General features: G+C 43.1%; 1 protein-coding gene across 5 annotated transcripts in view; it reads right to left on the reverse strand.

The window, feature by feature from the left end:
* tenm2b (teneurin transmembrane protein 2b) overlaps nt 1-15,658 on the reverse strand; it is a 1,820,998-nt gene that overhangs the window by 107,146 nt on the left and 1,698,194 nt on the right. For all 5 annotated transcript variants that reach the window (XM_051934201.1, XM_051934200.1, XM_051934199.1 and 2 more), the window contains 3 exons: nt 14,459-14,720; nt 8,150-8,417; nt 545-688 (listed from right to left, as the gene is read on the reverse strand). In XM_051934201.1, the coding sequence (XP_051790161.1) occupies nt 545-688; nt 8,150-8,417; nt 14,459-14,720 (674 nt within the window). The remainder of the gene's footprint in view (nt 1-544; nt 689-8,149; nt 8,418-14,458; nt 14,721-15,658) is intronic.

Genomic DNA, 15,658 nt, shown 5'->3' on the forward strand with positions numbered 1-15,658 from the left:
TTTCCCCATGGGAATAATAAAGTTTATCCAATCTGACTGAATCTAAACACCCAGTGTACAGCTGCAGTCCACATGTGTGACATACCCGATGACTAGATGTTGTAAATTGTGACAGCAGCAATAACACAGCAATATTTAAAAGAAACTAATTCCACTTTATCCCCACTTAAGCAAGATGAAGCTCACTAGCAGACTACATCTGCTTTTCCATTATTCATCCTCCTGGTTTAATCCTCTATTAAAGGAGCAAGTATACCGTTTGGCACCAGGCTGCTGTTGATACGACAGAATTGATGCTCAAAAACCATTGGTAATGGCTGGCAGCCTCTTGCATTCATTGACTAGCATATGCTAAGCATGCTGATCCTGCGATGTGTGCGTTTCTTTTACAGGTTCACAGACTCTGATTTACAGTAAGACACTTTGATGGAACCCTGACTAAGCCTCAGTCTTTCCACGGTGCACATTTGTTTTTGCTAACTGAGAAAGGATTTGCTGTAATGTGAGCACATTATGCAGGGTGACACCGATTTAGGACACTTACCACTTTTGACATTGAGTATATGGTGCTTATCAAGCGACCAGCCACCAAGAATGGAGGGCTCCAGTTCATAGCCTTGGAGGATTGCCGTCCTCTTCTCCCACTGAATGAGACTCAGGCAGGTTTCGTACTCAAAGCCAACAGACACTGAAAAAGAAAATCAGGAGTCTTCATTTTTACCTGTGTATGACAAGTGACAGTTTGCACCCTGCTCATTTTGTTGTACTTTCCGATTTTAGTCACCATGAATAAAACACAAAGCTCAGCTTTATAAACTGATAGCCACTCAGAGAAACCATCCATCCATCCATTGTCTCCCGCTTATCCGAGGTCGGGTCGCGGGGGCAGCAGCTTGAGCAGAGATGCCCAGACTTCCCTCTCCCCGGCCACTTCTTCTAGCTCTTCCAGGAGAATCCCGAGGCGTTCCCAGGCCAGCCGGGAGTCATAGTCCTCCCGGTTGGACGTGCCAAGAACACCTCACCAGGGAGGCGTCCAGGAGGCATCCTGATCAGATGCCCGAGCCACCTCATCTGACTCCTTTCGATGCGGAGGAGCAGCGGCTCTACTCTGAGCCCCTCCTGGATGACTGAGCTTCTCACCTTATCTTTAAGGGGGAGCCCAGACACCCTGCGGAGGAAACTCATTTCAGCCGCTTGTATTCGTGATCTCGTTCTTTCGGTCACTACCCACAGCTCATGACCATAGGTGAGGGTAGGAACATAAATCGACTGGTAAATTGAGAGCTTTGCCTTATGGCTCAGCTCCTTTTTCACCACGACAGACCTATGCAGAGCCCGCATTACTGCAGATGCCGCACCGATCCGCCTGTTGATCTCATGCTCCATTCTTCCCTCACTCGTGAACAAGACCCCGAGATACTTGAACTCCTCCACTTGAGGCAGGATCTCGCTCCCAACCCTAAGAGGGCACTCCACCCTTTTCCGGCTGAGGACCATGGTCTCGGATTTGGAGGTGCTGATTCCCATCCCAGCCGCTTCACACTCAGCTGCGAACCGATCCAGAGAAAGCTGAAGATCACGGCCTGATGAGGCAAACAGGACAACATCATCTGCAAAAAGCAGTGACCCAATCCTGAGTCCACCAAACTGGACCCCCTCAATGCCCTGGCTGCGCCTAGAAATTCTGTCCATAAAAGTTATGAACAGAATTGGTGACAAAGGGCAGCCCTGGCGGAGTCCAACTCTCAACTGGAAACGGGTTCGACTTACTGCCGGCAATGCGGACCAAGCTCTGACACCGGTTGTACAGGGACCGAACAGCCCTTATCAGGGGGTCTGGTACCCCATACTCTCGGAGTACCCCCCACAGGATTCCCCGAGGGACACGGTCGAACGCCTTTTCCAAGTCCACAAAACACATGTAGACTGGTTGGGCGAACTCCCATGCACCCTCCAGGACTCTGCTAAGGGTGTAGAGCTGGTCCACTGTTCCGCGACCAGGACGAAAACCACACTGTTCCTCCTGAATCCGAGGCTCGACTATCCGACGGACCCTCCTCTCCAGGACCCCCAAATTGACTTTTCCAGGGAGGCTGAGGAGTGTGATCCCTCTGTAGTTGGAACACACCCTCCGGTCCCCCTTCTTAAAGAGTGGGACCACCACCCCGGTCTGCCAATCCAGAGGCAAAGTCCCTGATGTCCATGCGATGTTGCAGAGATGTGTCAGAGAAATCATCACACAATTTCATAAAACACTTTGGCTGCATGTGTACATTTGTATCATTCAATATGGCAATTAGAAAATACAGCACCATCCATGACACAATTTTCCTTGATTTCCCCCTCCGCTCCACAGTTTAAAATGTCAAATCAAATAATTCCAATATTATTAAAGTGCACATTGCAGACTTTCATTTAAGGGGATTTGCGCACATTTCGGTCATTTTCTACACGGTTCCTCTTGGCAGTGCCCCCTCCTGCCTGGCAGTGGTGTTACTCGGCTTACCCAAGCCTTGCAGGAGATCCCCAAGCACGCATGCGTAACAGAGCCCATGCTGTCAGTGTGGACTTTCTCTGCTATTACACATTATTTTTCTATTGCATATGTGAAGCACTGTTTTGTGAGCTGGGCCACCCAAGTCACCCTGATGGTAGATCCAGCCATGTCAAAAAGTCATAGTACAGCGACCATCACCATCCCTGGCATGAAAAGTGACTTAACTAGAGTCACACAAAGAGTCAGTAATGACAACTGACTCTATGACACTTGACAACGGCCCACTGCAGCAAAACCGTTTACAGGAGCAGCACAAACTGCTCCACAATGTTTGATTAGAGTCGATGATTGGCCAATTGTCCATTAAGAACACCGGCGTGGATTCATTATGTTATTACAGTTTTGTTCATTCCCATGGCGGAGACTAAGACAGGTTTAATGTTCCTGTATCTGGACCCTGCAATTCCCACGGGTAACACTTTATCAGCTTTACTGGATAGACCATGGACACAACGTATGCCATTTCCCCAGTGACTGCAAAGAGGATGAAGTGAGTATGATAATGGAGCAGTGGATGTTGCTCTTTTGTGGAAGGGCCCAAGAGAAAAATATTTTAAAATGAATTCAGACAAAATGTAAGCAAATTAAAGTCTAAAAATGTCATAAAAAAATCTGGCAACTTCATTCAAGTTCTGGAAAAGTCTGAATACATATAAGCTCAGACACACACGCACACCTACAGTATTCTAATACTTGATGTCAGCACAAGACGTCTTGTGAAAATGCCATCTGCTAGCCGAGCAGATGCTAGTTTTGAAGAGCTCAGACATTTGCATTCAAATTTTACAATTTTTCGATCATAAAAAAAATCATTTTTGATATTATAGATGTGCCCGAGTGTGTTCAGTTGAGAAAGACTCCTAAAACATACTTGAGGGGGCCTTTCTGACTGTTCTGTTGAACGAATTATTTGAAATTCTTTTTTGTTTTTCTTGTGACCCAGTCTTGCCCTTCTTAGTGTCTTCAAGACCCATTCCTTGAGGACTGTCATAACGGGTGGTCCTCCTTCAAGATTCACAGACAATCGTCATGGCAATTCACCCTTGAAGATTCGTTGCTCGATTATCTGGGTGGGGGTTGGAGGTCACCCCCCTTGGAAAATCGCCACTGATCCTGAATTCCTTTGTTTAATTAACGCACGGTGACCCACCACGACATGCTACATAAATCATATGCGAACCCTAACCCCAATTCTTTTTTTACTAAATTTTAGGGATGATTATTATTTATGGATTATTCATTTTACTAATATCAATTTTATTGATATTAATATATATTAATATTATTATTAATAATTAATATTATATTATTATAAATAATTAATATTATATTAATTTTACTAGGAATTATTAAGGATAAAGAATATTTATTCATTTTTAAATATTTATATTATACGGTTTTAATATAATTGAGGTGGGGGGTTGAATCAAACAGAACATATTTAAATTTTTAAATTGGGAACTTAGCGTGCCAGAGCGTGCCCTTATGGCCATATCCCATACCCTAACCCCTAACCCTAACCCGTAACCCACTGAATACAATGGTGACTCACGACCCAACTCTGCCCCACAGCAGGAAGCCATAGTTTAGGAAGGCCCGCTCTACTTGATCCTGTTGTTCATTACAAAAATGGAATTGAGCATGCAAAGTGGGCTTTATTTGTATTTCGTGGAAATGATTCTTGGTCAAGAAGTGAAGCCATCAGATGGTTTGAGGAAGGAATGAAATAACAGGATTTCAATGGGTATAAAAAGATGAGGTCTGTTCATCTGAACCTCCATTATCAAAGCCGGGTGAACCAGCCCACATAGGACAATCATCAATCATCATCAATCCTCTTCGTCCCTTGTGGGACATAGGACAATGCCTACTTTGAAACACCAAGTTGCTATCAAGGTATTTCAAAGCCTGAATCACAACATACTCCGACTCACTACCTCATCAGTACACACAAACATTTAAGTACATATAAGTAAGTGTGAGTGGACTCGGAGCCAGGGGATTGATAAAACTGCAGTGACCATGGAGTTCTGACGAGGAGCCTCACACGCCAAAACTAATTATGTTCAGTCAGACATTGTGAATTGGGTTGAGCAGCGAAACTGGCCAAAGTGTTGCAGACTTTCATGTAAGGAGATTTGTAGACATTTCGGTAGAAATGACAACACTTTTCCTACATGGCCCCCCCATTTCAGGGCTCCATAATGTTTGGGACAACTGGCGTCACAGGTGTTTGTGATTCCTCAGGTGGGTTTCATTCTTTCATCAGATACCTCGGCTTGCTTCTACCCTTTGGAGTCTGTACTTGTCATTGTTCAACATGAGGAGAAGATCTGAGCTAATGAAAGTCAAAGAAGCCATTATGAGGCTGACACACAAGAATCAAACTACTGGAGACATCAGTGAAACCTTAGGATGACCAAAATCAACTGTCTGGAATATCATGAAGAAGAAACAACATACTGTGGGCTCAATAATCACAAAGAGACTGGTAGGCCTCCACTGCTGATGACAGAAGAATCCTCACTATGGTAAAGAAAAAGCCCCCAAACGCATGTGTGACAGATCAGAAACAGTCTTCTGGGGACCAATGTGGACTTGTCAGAGACGACTACCAGCAGAAGACTTAATGAACAGAAATACAGTGGACACACTGCAAGATGCAAATCACAAAAACAGGATGGCCAGGTGACAGTTTGTGATAAAGGACTTCAAAGAGCCTGAAGAATTCTGGGAAAAAGTCTTGTGGATAGGCGAAACAAAGATGAACTTGCATGAGAGTGATGACCAGAGCAAAGTGTGGAGATGACAAGGAACTGCATAAGATCCAAAGCAGACCACCTTATCTGTTAAACATGGCGGTGGTGGTGTTATGGCTTGGGTATGTATGACTGCCACAGGTCCTGGCACACTTCTCTTCATTGACGATGGAACTGCTGATGGCAGTGGAACAATGAATTCTGAGGTGTGTAGAAACATCTGATCTGCTCAAGTTCCAGTAAATGTGTCCAAACTCACCAGACGACACTTCATCCTACACAACATAATGAGGCAACACAGGAGTTTATCAAAGCTAAAAAATGGAAAATTCTTGAATGGCCGCTCTAGTCACCTGATTGAAATTCATCTGAGCAGGCCTTCCATATGCCCCCCATAACAAGCCAGAGCTGAAGATGGCAGCATTAAAGGCTTGGCAGAGGATCACCAGAGAAAACCCTCAGCACCTGATGATGTCTCTGAATTGCAGACTTCAAGCAGACATTGCATGTGAGAGATATGCGACAAAGAACTACAGTGGTGTGAAAAACTATTTGCCCCCTTCCTGATTTCTTATTCTTTTGCATGTTTGTCACACAAAATGTTCCTGATCATCAAACACATTTAACCATTAGTCAAATAGAACACAAGTAAACACAAAATGCAGTTTTTAAATGATGGTTTTTATTATTTAGGGAGAAAAAAAATCCAAACCTACATGGCCCTGTGTGAAAAAGTAATTGCCCCCTTGTTAAAAAATAACCTAACTGTGGTGTATCATACCTGAGTTCAATTTCCGTAGCCACCCCCCAGGCCTGATTACTGCCACACCTGTTTCAATCAAGAAATCACTTAAATAGGAGCTGCCTGACACAGAGAAGTAGACCAAAAGCACCTCAAAAGCTAAACATCATGCCAAGATCCAAAGAAATTCAGGAACAAATGAGAACAGAAGTAATTGAGATCTATCAGTCTGGTAAAGGTTATAAAGCCATTTCTAAAGCTTTGGGACTCCAGCGAACCACAGTGAGAGCCATTATCCACAAATGGCAAAAACATGGAACAGTGGTGAACCTTCCCAGGAGTGGCCGGCCGACCAAAATTACCCCAAGAGCGCAGAGACGACTCATCCGAGAGGTCACAAAAGACCCCAGGACAACGTCTAAAGAACTGCAGGCCTCACTTGCCTCAATTAAGGTCAGTGTTCACGACTCCACCATAAGAAAGAGACTGGGCAAAAACGGCCTGCATGGCAGATTTCCAAGACGCAAACCACTGTTAAGCAAAAAGAACATTAGGGCTCGTCTCAATTTTGCTAAGAAACATCTCAATGATTGCCAAGACTTTTGGGAAAATACCTTGTGGACTGATGAGACAAAAGTTGAACTTTTTGGAAGGCAAATGTCCCGTTACATCTGGCGTAAAAGGAACACAGCATTTCAGAAAAAGAGCATCATACCAACAGTAAAATATGGTGGTGGTAGTGTGATGGTCTGGGGTTGTTTTGCTGCTTCAGGACCTGGAAGGCTTGCTGTGATAGATGGAACCATGAATTCTACTGTCAACAAAAAATCCTGAAGGAGAATGTCCGGCCATCTGTTCGTCAACTCAAGCTGAAGCGATCTTGGGTGCTGCAACAGGACAATGACCCAAAACACACCAGCAAATCCACCTCTGAATGGCTGAAGAAAAACAAAATGAAGACTTTGGAGTGGCCTAGTCAAAGTCCTGACCTGAATCCAATTGAGATGCTATGGCATGACCTTAAAAAGGCGGTTCATGCTAGAAAACCCTCAAATAAAGCTGAATTACAACAATTTTGCAAAGATGAGTGGGCCAAAATTCCTCCAGAGCGCTGTAAAAGACTCATTGCAAGTTACCGCAAACGCTTGATTGCAGTTATTGCTGCTAAGGGTGGCCCAACCAGTTATTAGGTTCAGGGGGCAATTACTTTTTCACACAGGGCCATGTAGGTTTGGATTTTTTTTTCTCCCTAAATAATAAAAACCACCATTTACAAACTGCATTTTGTGTTTACTTGTGTTATATTTGACTAATGGTTAAATGTGTTTGATGATCAGAAACATTTTGTGTGACAAACATGCAAAAGAATAAGAAATCAGGACGGGGGCAAATAGTTTTTCACACCACTGTAAATATGACAACGGCTTTAAAAGACCTGCCAATGCGATGCTCTGAAATGGGGGTAATGTGATGAAAAGGTGTTGTGTGACCGAAATGTCTGCAAATCCCTTTAAATGAAAATGAAAAGTCTGTGTTATTTGATTTGTAATTTTAAACTGTGGAGCAGAGGGGTAAATCAAAGAAAAATGTCCCAAACATTGTGGACGGCATGGTACTTACCTTAACATGCTAGTAGAAAATCCCTGGCCTAAGCTATTTATGTACGTACAATTTATTCATGTACAGTGCTGTATATGTGTTTGCTTCTCATTAATCACAAGTAAAATCTGACCATGTTTATTGTTATTTTTTTCTGTCAGAGAGTTTTTGTTGATGTTAACATAAAAAGGAGCTATGCTTTGCCTTTTCTCATATAAAAATTCTCCAATTTGTTAGCAATAAAGTGTTTGGCATAGAGCCACACGAATAGAGTTGTAATATTTGTAGTCATGTTCTCATTCGAAAAGTGTCAAAGTGATCTGCATTGTCTTTCAGGTTCACTTTCCGCATTTCTACACAACTGCTGGTAGAAATTACATTCGTCCATCTATTTATTTTGTGCTGCACTCCTTCCAATACAGTGTGAGAGAAACTACAGCCTGCCCCTAAACTGGAGAAATAACAGCACCGTTTTAAAGACGAAATACTGACCAACAGCTTCAGAGAGACCATAGACGATTTGGCCATAAGCATCGGTTTTGTCCCAGATGAAGGTGTAGGCCAAGTTTGGGGACGCATGGAACCACTTCTGGAAGAGATGACCCTCCACGGCCACCATCAGGTGAACTTTATTCAGATTCAGAGGCACCACAGATTGGGTCATGACGATCTTCAGCAAGGACTTGTATCCTGGACTACGAGAACTTAGGTAGCTAAGTTTAAGGCTGGTGCCAGGGATCTCGATCTGTTCATGAAGAACCTAATGGGAAAAGCAGAGAGCAAGAAAGAAAGAAAGACAACAAATCCGTTAAGCAAAGCCTTGGCGGTTCTGTTATCTTACTGCACAGTTGTCTTCATTTGTGCTTCTAAGTAGTTTGGGGGTTTCCCCATAGCATGTTCTATGGGAAGATAAAAACACCCGACAAAGAAAATTAAAGCATGTCATATTAAAATGTGAACCTGCTTCTTATGAAACTGAAATAAAAACCTTTAAATAAAATAATAAAAAACCTTTATCACCTAATCTATATACAGTATATAAAATTCTTTTCACGTTTGAAATGGAAATTACGTATGACCACAGAGGAACAGGAAAAACATTCTTAATAAACCTGATTCTTGCCAAGAGAGTGAATGGTGACATAGCTCTGGCTGTAACGTCATCGGGAATCGCTTCTACATTATTAGATGGAGGCTGTACAGTGATCCCTCGCTATATCGCGATTCGCCTTTCGCGGCTTCACTCTATCGCGGATTTTATATGTAAGCATATTTAAATATATATCGTGGATTTTTTGCTGGTTCGCGGATTTCTGAGGACAATGGGTCTTTTAATTTCTGGTACATGCTTCCTCATTTGATTTGCCCAGTTGATTTCATACAAGGGACGCTATTGGCAGATGGCTGAGAAGCTACCCAACTTACTTTTCTCTCTCTCTTGCGCTGACTTTCTCTGATCCTGACGTAGGGGGTGTGAGCAGGGGGGCTGTTTGCACACCTAGACGATACGGACGCTCGTCTAAAAATGCTGAAAGATTATCTTCACGTTGCTATCTTCTGTGCAGCTGCTTCCTGAAGCGACATGCTGCATGGTGCTTCGCATACTTAAAAGCTCGAAGGGCACGTATTGATTTTTGACTGTTTGTTTTTCTCTCTCTCTCTCTCTCTCTCTCTCCCTGCTCCTGACGGAGGGGGTGTGAGCTGCCGCCTTCAACAGCTTTGTGCCGCGGTGCTTTGCATACTTAAAAGCAAACAGCCCTATTGATTTGTTTGCTTTCCTCTGTCTTTCTGACAGTCTGTGCTCCTGACGCGCACTCCTTTGAAGAGGAAGATATGTTTGCATTCTTTTAATTGTGAGACAGAACTGTCATCTCTGTCTTGTCATGGAGCACAGTTTAAACTTTTGAAAAAGAGACAAATGTTTGTTTGCAGTGTTTGAATAACGTTCCTGTCTCTCTACAACCTCCTGTGTTTCTGCGCAAATCTGTGACCCAAGCATGACAATATAAAAATAACCATATAAACATATGGTTTCTACTTCGCGGATTTTCTTATTTCGCGGGTGGCTCTGGAACGCAACCCCCGCGATGGAGGAGGGATTACTGTACAGCACATTCGGCATTGCAATTACCATTAAACCTCACTCACGACAAAAATCCAATTTGCAACATACGCAAGGGCTCTGAAAAGGCAAAAGATAATAGTTTGGGATGAGTGCACCATGGCACATAAAAGAGCTTATGAAGCCTTGAACCGAACAATGCAAGATCTCAGATCCTACCAAAATAATGGGAGGTACTGTCGGTTTACTCGCAGGAGATTTTCGTCAAACATTACCAGTTATTCCACGAGGGACACCGGCAGATGAACTCAACGCGTGTTTAAAATCCATGCTTCTCCCACGGTCAGTTATATGTCGCGTGTTCTTGGGTAGGTACACCAAAAAATGTATACATTTATGCACGTAATGGGCAAACAAAAAATGTAGTATACCCAAAAGCACTGCAGTAGTACTCAATTTATTTTTACTTCTTAAATGTTAATGTTTTACTGTTTAATAATTTATACGCTTTTTATATGTTGTTCAAATTCCATCCATTCATCCATCCATTTTCCAACCCGCTGAATCCGAACACAGGGTCACAGGGGTCTGCTGGAGCCAATCCCAGCCAACACAGGGCACAAGGCAGGAACCAATCCCGGGCAGGGTGCCAACCCACCGCAGGACATACACAAACATTCTTTTATCAAAATACCAGTAACGGCGCACTGCACGAATACACTTGACTTGAGCATTCATAGTATTCATTCTCTTTCTCTGTACATTTAGCATTCGTTTGCTCAGAGGTTGATGCACTTGCTGCTTCCTGAGCAGATTCCTCTTTCGTCGGCATCTGTTTGCGTTAAAACTGATTAAGTTAGTTTTTGTGTTGTAATTACTTAGTATGTTTTCTTTAATCTTTCACTTAATCTGGCACTTAAGTCTTTAATCTGCCTCATGAATGATTAGCGAAGGTGGTAGGGAATGAGAACGGCGCCCGTACGCGTGCGCTGTATGGCCACCCTGCTGCACGCTGCCGAGAGTTGATTCTACAATAAAATAAAATAAAAGTAAAAAGAGTAATAAAATCATCACCCTGAAAGCGGATAGTAGACGTCACGTAGTATATGTGTACCAAATTTCAAGTCAATAGGTGAATCGGTTTGCGAGCTACAGGTGATTTAAAATCCTGGACAAACGAACAGCCACGGTAGTGTATTATAGAAGATTTTACTGTTTAATAATTTATATTTATATGCAATGTGCTTCTTATATATTACTTCACATTCTCATATGATAATGATGTTAATAATGTTGTTTATATTGATTTCTATGTTATTGTAAATGCTCTTTATTTGTTGAAAAATAAAATTGGCAATTAGCAAACTTATTTTATAAATACTACATTTTATTTTTTTCCCTTGCACTCAGTGAGCGAAGCCACTGGGTAATCAGCTAGTAAATAATAAATAAACCTTTATCATGGAATTTTAAAGACGCAAAATCTGTCAATAACAGTATGGGTACCATTTAATGTCTGCCTGTAGGCATGGGTATTTGCTGTTAGAAATGTACAATAGCCATTATGTGCTCTATATTCTGGACAAAAGCGTTGAAACGTTAAACTCAACTAGGTGTGTTGTGAAGATTCCCATCATCCTTGGCGTTCATTGATTGTACATACAGTCTGATCTGGAGAACCAACACTTGAATGCTTATATTTATTAGAAAGTGGTTCTCTATCAGTGCCTGTCAATCCATTAAGTGATAAAGGTGGCAGCCTAGGGTGCCTTAATCTGAGGGGTACCATTTATAAAAGTTAAGGGGTATGCACTCCAGGCACCGAGGAACACCCCCAAAAACTCCCCACCCAAACCCCTCAATCTGTGGATACTGAATTGGCGTAGTTATTCACTGCGTGGCGTTTACGAAAGTAGAAATGCACATGCTCCATACTTCACGGGGTGCCAGCTCCATAAAGTCCACGGTATATACACAAAGGGGTGCTGTTTGTGCTAATGAAGGGGTTGCACCACTGAGGGGGGCCAATAGGTCATCAAAGTCGAATGATACAGACTACCCGCTATAAAAAAAAAACCCTGGACAGAGCTCCAAAAAGGCTTTGACCAGCACTGTTTTCCAGTGATGCCCTGTGCCACCCTGGACAAATTACTTCACAGTTAACTTCTGCTTCTCCTGTTACCCAAAAACATGGTGTTGATTTCTCTCTGTACATGTTAAGCAGACATGCCAATGCTGTATGGGCCACTTATTTGAGATACCATCTTGACTTGCAACCAGTGCTGTGGGTAAGCATTGGCTCTCTATGGCCTCTAAGGGAGGAATTTGATCTTCTTGGAACTTCTAAAATGGCAGACTCCATTAGCTTAGCATACAGTGGATAGTATTTGGACCCCTTCACTTATTGCGCACGTTATTGTGTTGGGAGATTTACCTTTTAATGGAGACATTTGCCATTTTCCCCAATTGGTCTACACTCAATAACCCATAACAACATGTTTTCAGAAATGTTTGCAAATTTATTACAAATCACAAAATGAAATCTCTCATTAAGTATTCAGACCCTTTGTTGTGACACTCCAAACTGTAGTCAGGTGCACCCTGTTTGCTTTATTTCTTCTTGAGTTGTGTTTAGAACTTGACTGGAGACCACCAGTGGCAAACTGGACTGACTGAACATCATAGCGAAAGGCACATGTGTACCTCTTTATAGATGGCTGCACAGTTCACACTGCATGCCAGGATGAAACCCAAGCCATGAAGTCCAAGGAACTCTCTGTACACCTCTCTGAACAAATTATGGTGAGGCATCATAGATCAGGTCAGCGGGATAAACGCATTTCTAAAGCTTTGAGTGTTCCCAAGAGCACAGTGGCCTCAATAATTGTGAAGCGGACTTTTTCTACAGCCAAACTGAGTAACTGGGGAAGTAAAGAGTTTTGTCAAGGGAGATGACCAAGAACCCAAAGGTCAATCTAATAGAACTTCAGAAGTCCTCTACTGAGATGGGAGGTCCTATTAGAAGAACGACTATTTTAGCAGCACTCCATCAATCAGGTGTTCATGGCAGAGTGGCCAGACGGCTTGATGGTGCTGATGAAAGGTGTCTGGTGGGGCCATGTTTGAGTGGTCTTAAACCTCAGTCCAGACTCTTTTCATGTGTCGCCCCTAGTTGGTGGAACAAGCTGCCCACCTCCATCCAAACCTCAGATTACCTCAATGTGTTTCAGAAGCATTTGAAGACCCTGCCAATAAACCCTAACTGATATCATCTGTTAGGTTCTTGTATTTTTGTTCTGAGCTCTTCACTTGGGATGATCAATTTTATAACCTTGTCCTGTAACACTTATGCCTAAACAGTCTCCCAGACTGATGTTTAATCGATTAGGTTGACCTCTTTTGTAAGTCGCTTTGGATAAAAGTAAATTCCTACAAGTTGACTGGTGCCAGTTTGATGGCTGGTCTCCTGTATCTCTGAAGCATATGAGGCTGATGACGATGGACGTTTGCCTTCCCACCCCGACTGTACCCATTTACTGTAATAATTTAAATGGCAGAATAGCAGAATTTGTTGCAGTTTATTTCATTTGGCTCCATTTTTTTTGCTGATACATGTTTTCAATGACCTCTTGGGCACAGCCATCAGCTGGGTGACTATCTGCGGTGAGAGTGTCGACCTCGTTGAGAGGTTTGCTTACCTCAGCAGTGACATTCATGTCTCTGGTGACTCTTCCTATGAAGTCAGTAGACGGATTTGGAGAGCATGGGGGGGGGGGGGGGCATGAGGTCACTGGAAAGGGGTGTGTGGTGCCCCCGATATCTATGCAAAAGGATTAAGGTCCAAGTCTTTAGAGTCCTGGTGCTTACTGGTTGTGAGACATGGACGCTATCCAGTGACCCGAGATGAAGACTGGACTCCTTCGGTACTGTGTCTCATTGGAGAGGGTACCACTGGTTGGACTTTGTGTTGCTCATAGAGTCCTGAAACAGGCACATTACCTGCATTCTGAGGGAGCATCAGTTATGACACTATGGCCATGGGGTGCGGTTCCTTGAGGGTGAGGACCCGAGTGGCTGGACCAAGCCAAGGGGATGCCCACGTAACACCTGGCAGGCAGATAGAGGGTCATTTCCAGAGGGTGGGAATGGACTGTGTGTCTGCCTGGGGAGTTTGCCAACCAGGACCCCGAGCTGTTTTGTCATGTGGTGGGTGCGGTGATGAACTTTATCAGTGCGCACTCCTCGAATTGACCTGACCTGATACACGGAAATATTCATTTTTAATGTGGTAAAGTGACTTGAGGCAGCTTAACTTACCAACAAAAGATGCACTACAGAAGTGAAAGGTCTGAGTGATGCCAAGCTTTGCATTATTGGTATGCGTACATTATAAAGTGAGGCAGCATTATCCTAATCTATAAAGTGCTTCAAGGCTAGCCTTACCTTTGAAAGGCATTATATAATTTAAGTGACTGATTCATATGTGTGCAAGCCAACCAATTTTATAGACTGCTGAAAAATACATTCATACTCTACATCCTCGTGCCAGTAACATAAAACAAGCCTGTCATCTCCCTGCAGCTCAAGGTGATCCTTACAATAAAAAAAAAAAAAAAAAAACATGCATGAGCCGTCTTATTAATGCCAAACAATGGCTAAATACGGCCAGAGTAAATAATAATCTTTTCAGGCATCGTTTTTTTTTTAAAGTGACTTTCAATTCTTTTAAATTCTCTCACTTGAGTTTCTGGAACAATGGGGCTTTGTCCAGGCCTGGAACTGAAGAACGAAGACAGTGGAGAGGAGATAATGATGGGGTCTGGCCGCACAAAGCCACTTAGATCACAGCTCGGGATGGAGTTTTCCTCAGTCTTCATCACCATGGTGTCCATAGCATAGAAACTGTTCCAAGGTAGCCACACGGTGCGCTCTTGACTCATAAATGGAGCCCGCTCAAAATGAAGCGTCAGGGAGGCCCCTCCGTTTGCAATCAAATCAAACCTGAAAAGACAATCACATGTGGGATATTGTCACACACGTACAATGTGGGAGACAACCTCAGGACACATCTAAACCAGAGGGTTGTGCTGTTGCCTTTTCTCTTCCTCCCTCTACAGAATGGATGATTGATGAGCCTTCCACCTCTGAGGTCACTTCCAGGTTACGCCCCCCCACCCTGAGTCCACGCCTCCACTTTGAAAATTGGCCCTGCCCACAACTTGTCTGAAGTGAGATTAATTTCTGAGAAATTAATTCATGCATTTATCTCTAGTAGGATTGACTACTGCAATGCGGTGTTCACTGGATGTTCAAACTGTTCTTTATACAGCCTCCAGTTAATCCAAAATGTGGCTGCAAGAATTATAATAAGAACAAGAAAATATGAACACACAACTCCAGTTCTTAAATTCTTACACTGGCTCCCAGTTAAGTTTAGGGCACATTTCAAAATCCTTCTTTTAACATATAAAGCATTAAATGGCCGAGGTCCAGCTTACTTGTCTGAACTTATCATGACTTACAAACCTGAGCGCACATTAAGATCTCAAGATGCTGGTCTGCTTATGATTTCAAAGATTAATAAAATAACAATGGGAGGTCGAGCTTTTAGTTACAGGGCCCCTAAACTGTGGAATGGTCTGCCTGCTACTATAAGAGATGCCCCTTCGGTCTCAGCTTTTAAATCCCGGCTGAAGACTCACTACTTCAGTTTAGCATATCCTGACTAGAGCTGCTGATTAACTGTACAGACTGCATCTCTGTTGTCAGTCATTAGCACTATAACATAAGTAACATGATAGTTAGAATTGGATACTAACCCTCACCTATTCTGTTTCTCTTCTCGGTACTCAAATGTGGCACTTGGTACCACGGCCCAGCTGCCAAGTTGTTTTGCCTGCCTAAGGTAAAGTCATCCCTGATGGAGGATCGCAAGAATC

The sequence above is a fragment of the Erpetoichthys calabaricus genome, chromosome 11 (assembly GCF_900747795.2).
Source record: "Erpetoichthys calabaricus chromosome 11, fErpCal1.3, whole genome shotgun sequence".
In the NCBI taxonomy this organism is placed as follows: domain Eukaryota; kingdom Metazoa; phylum Chordata; class Cladistia; order Polypteriformes; family Polypteridae; genus Erpetoichthys; species Erpetoichthys calabaricus.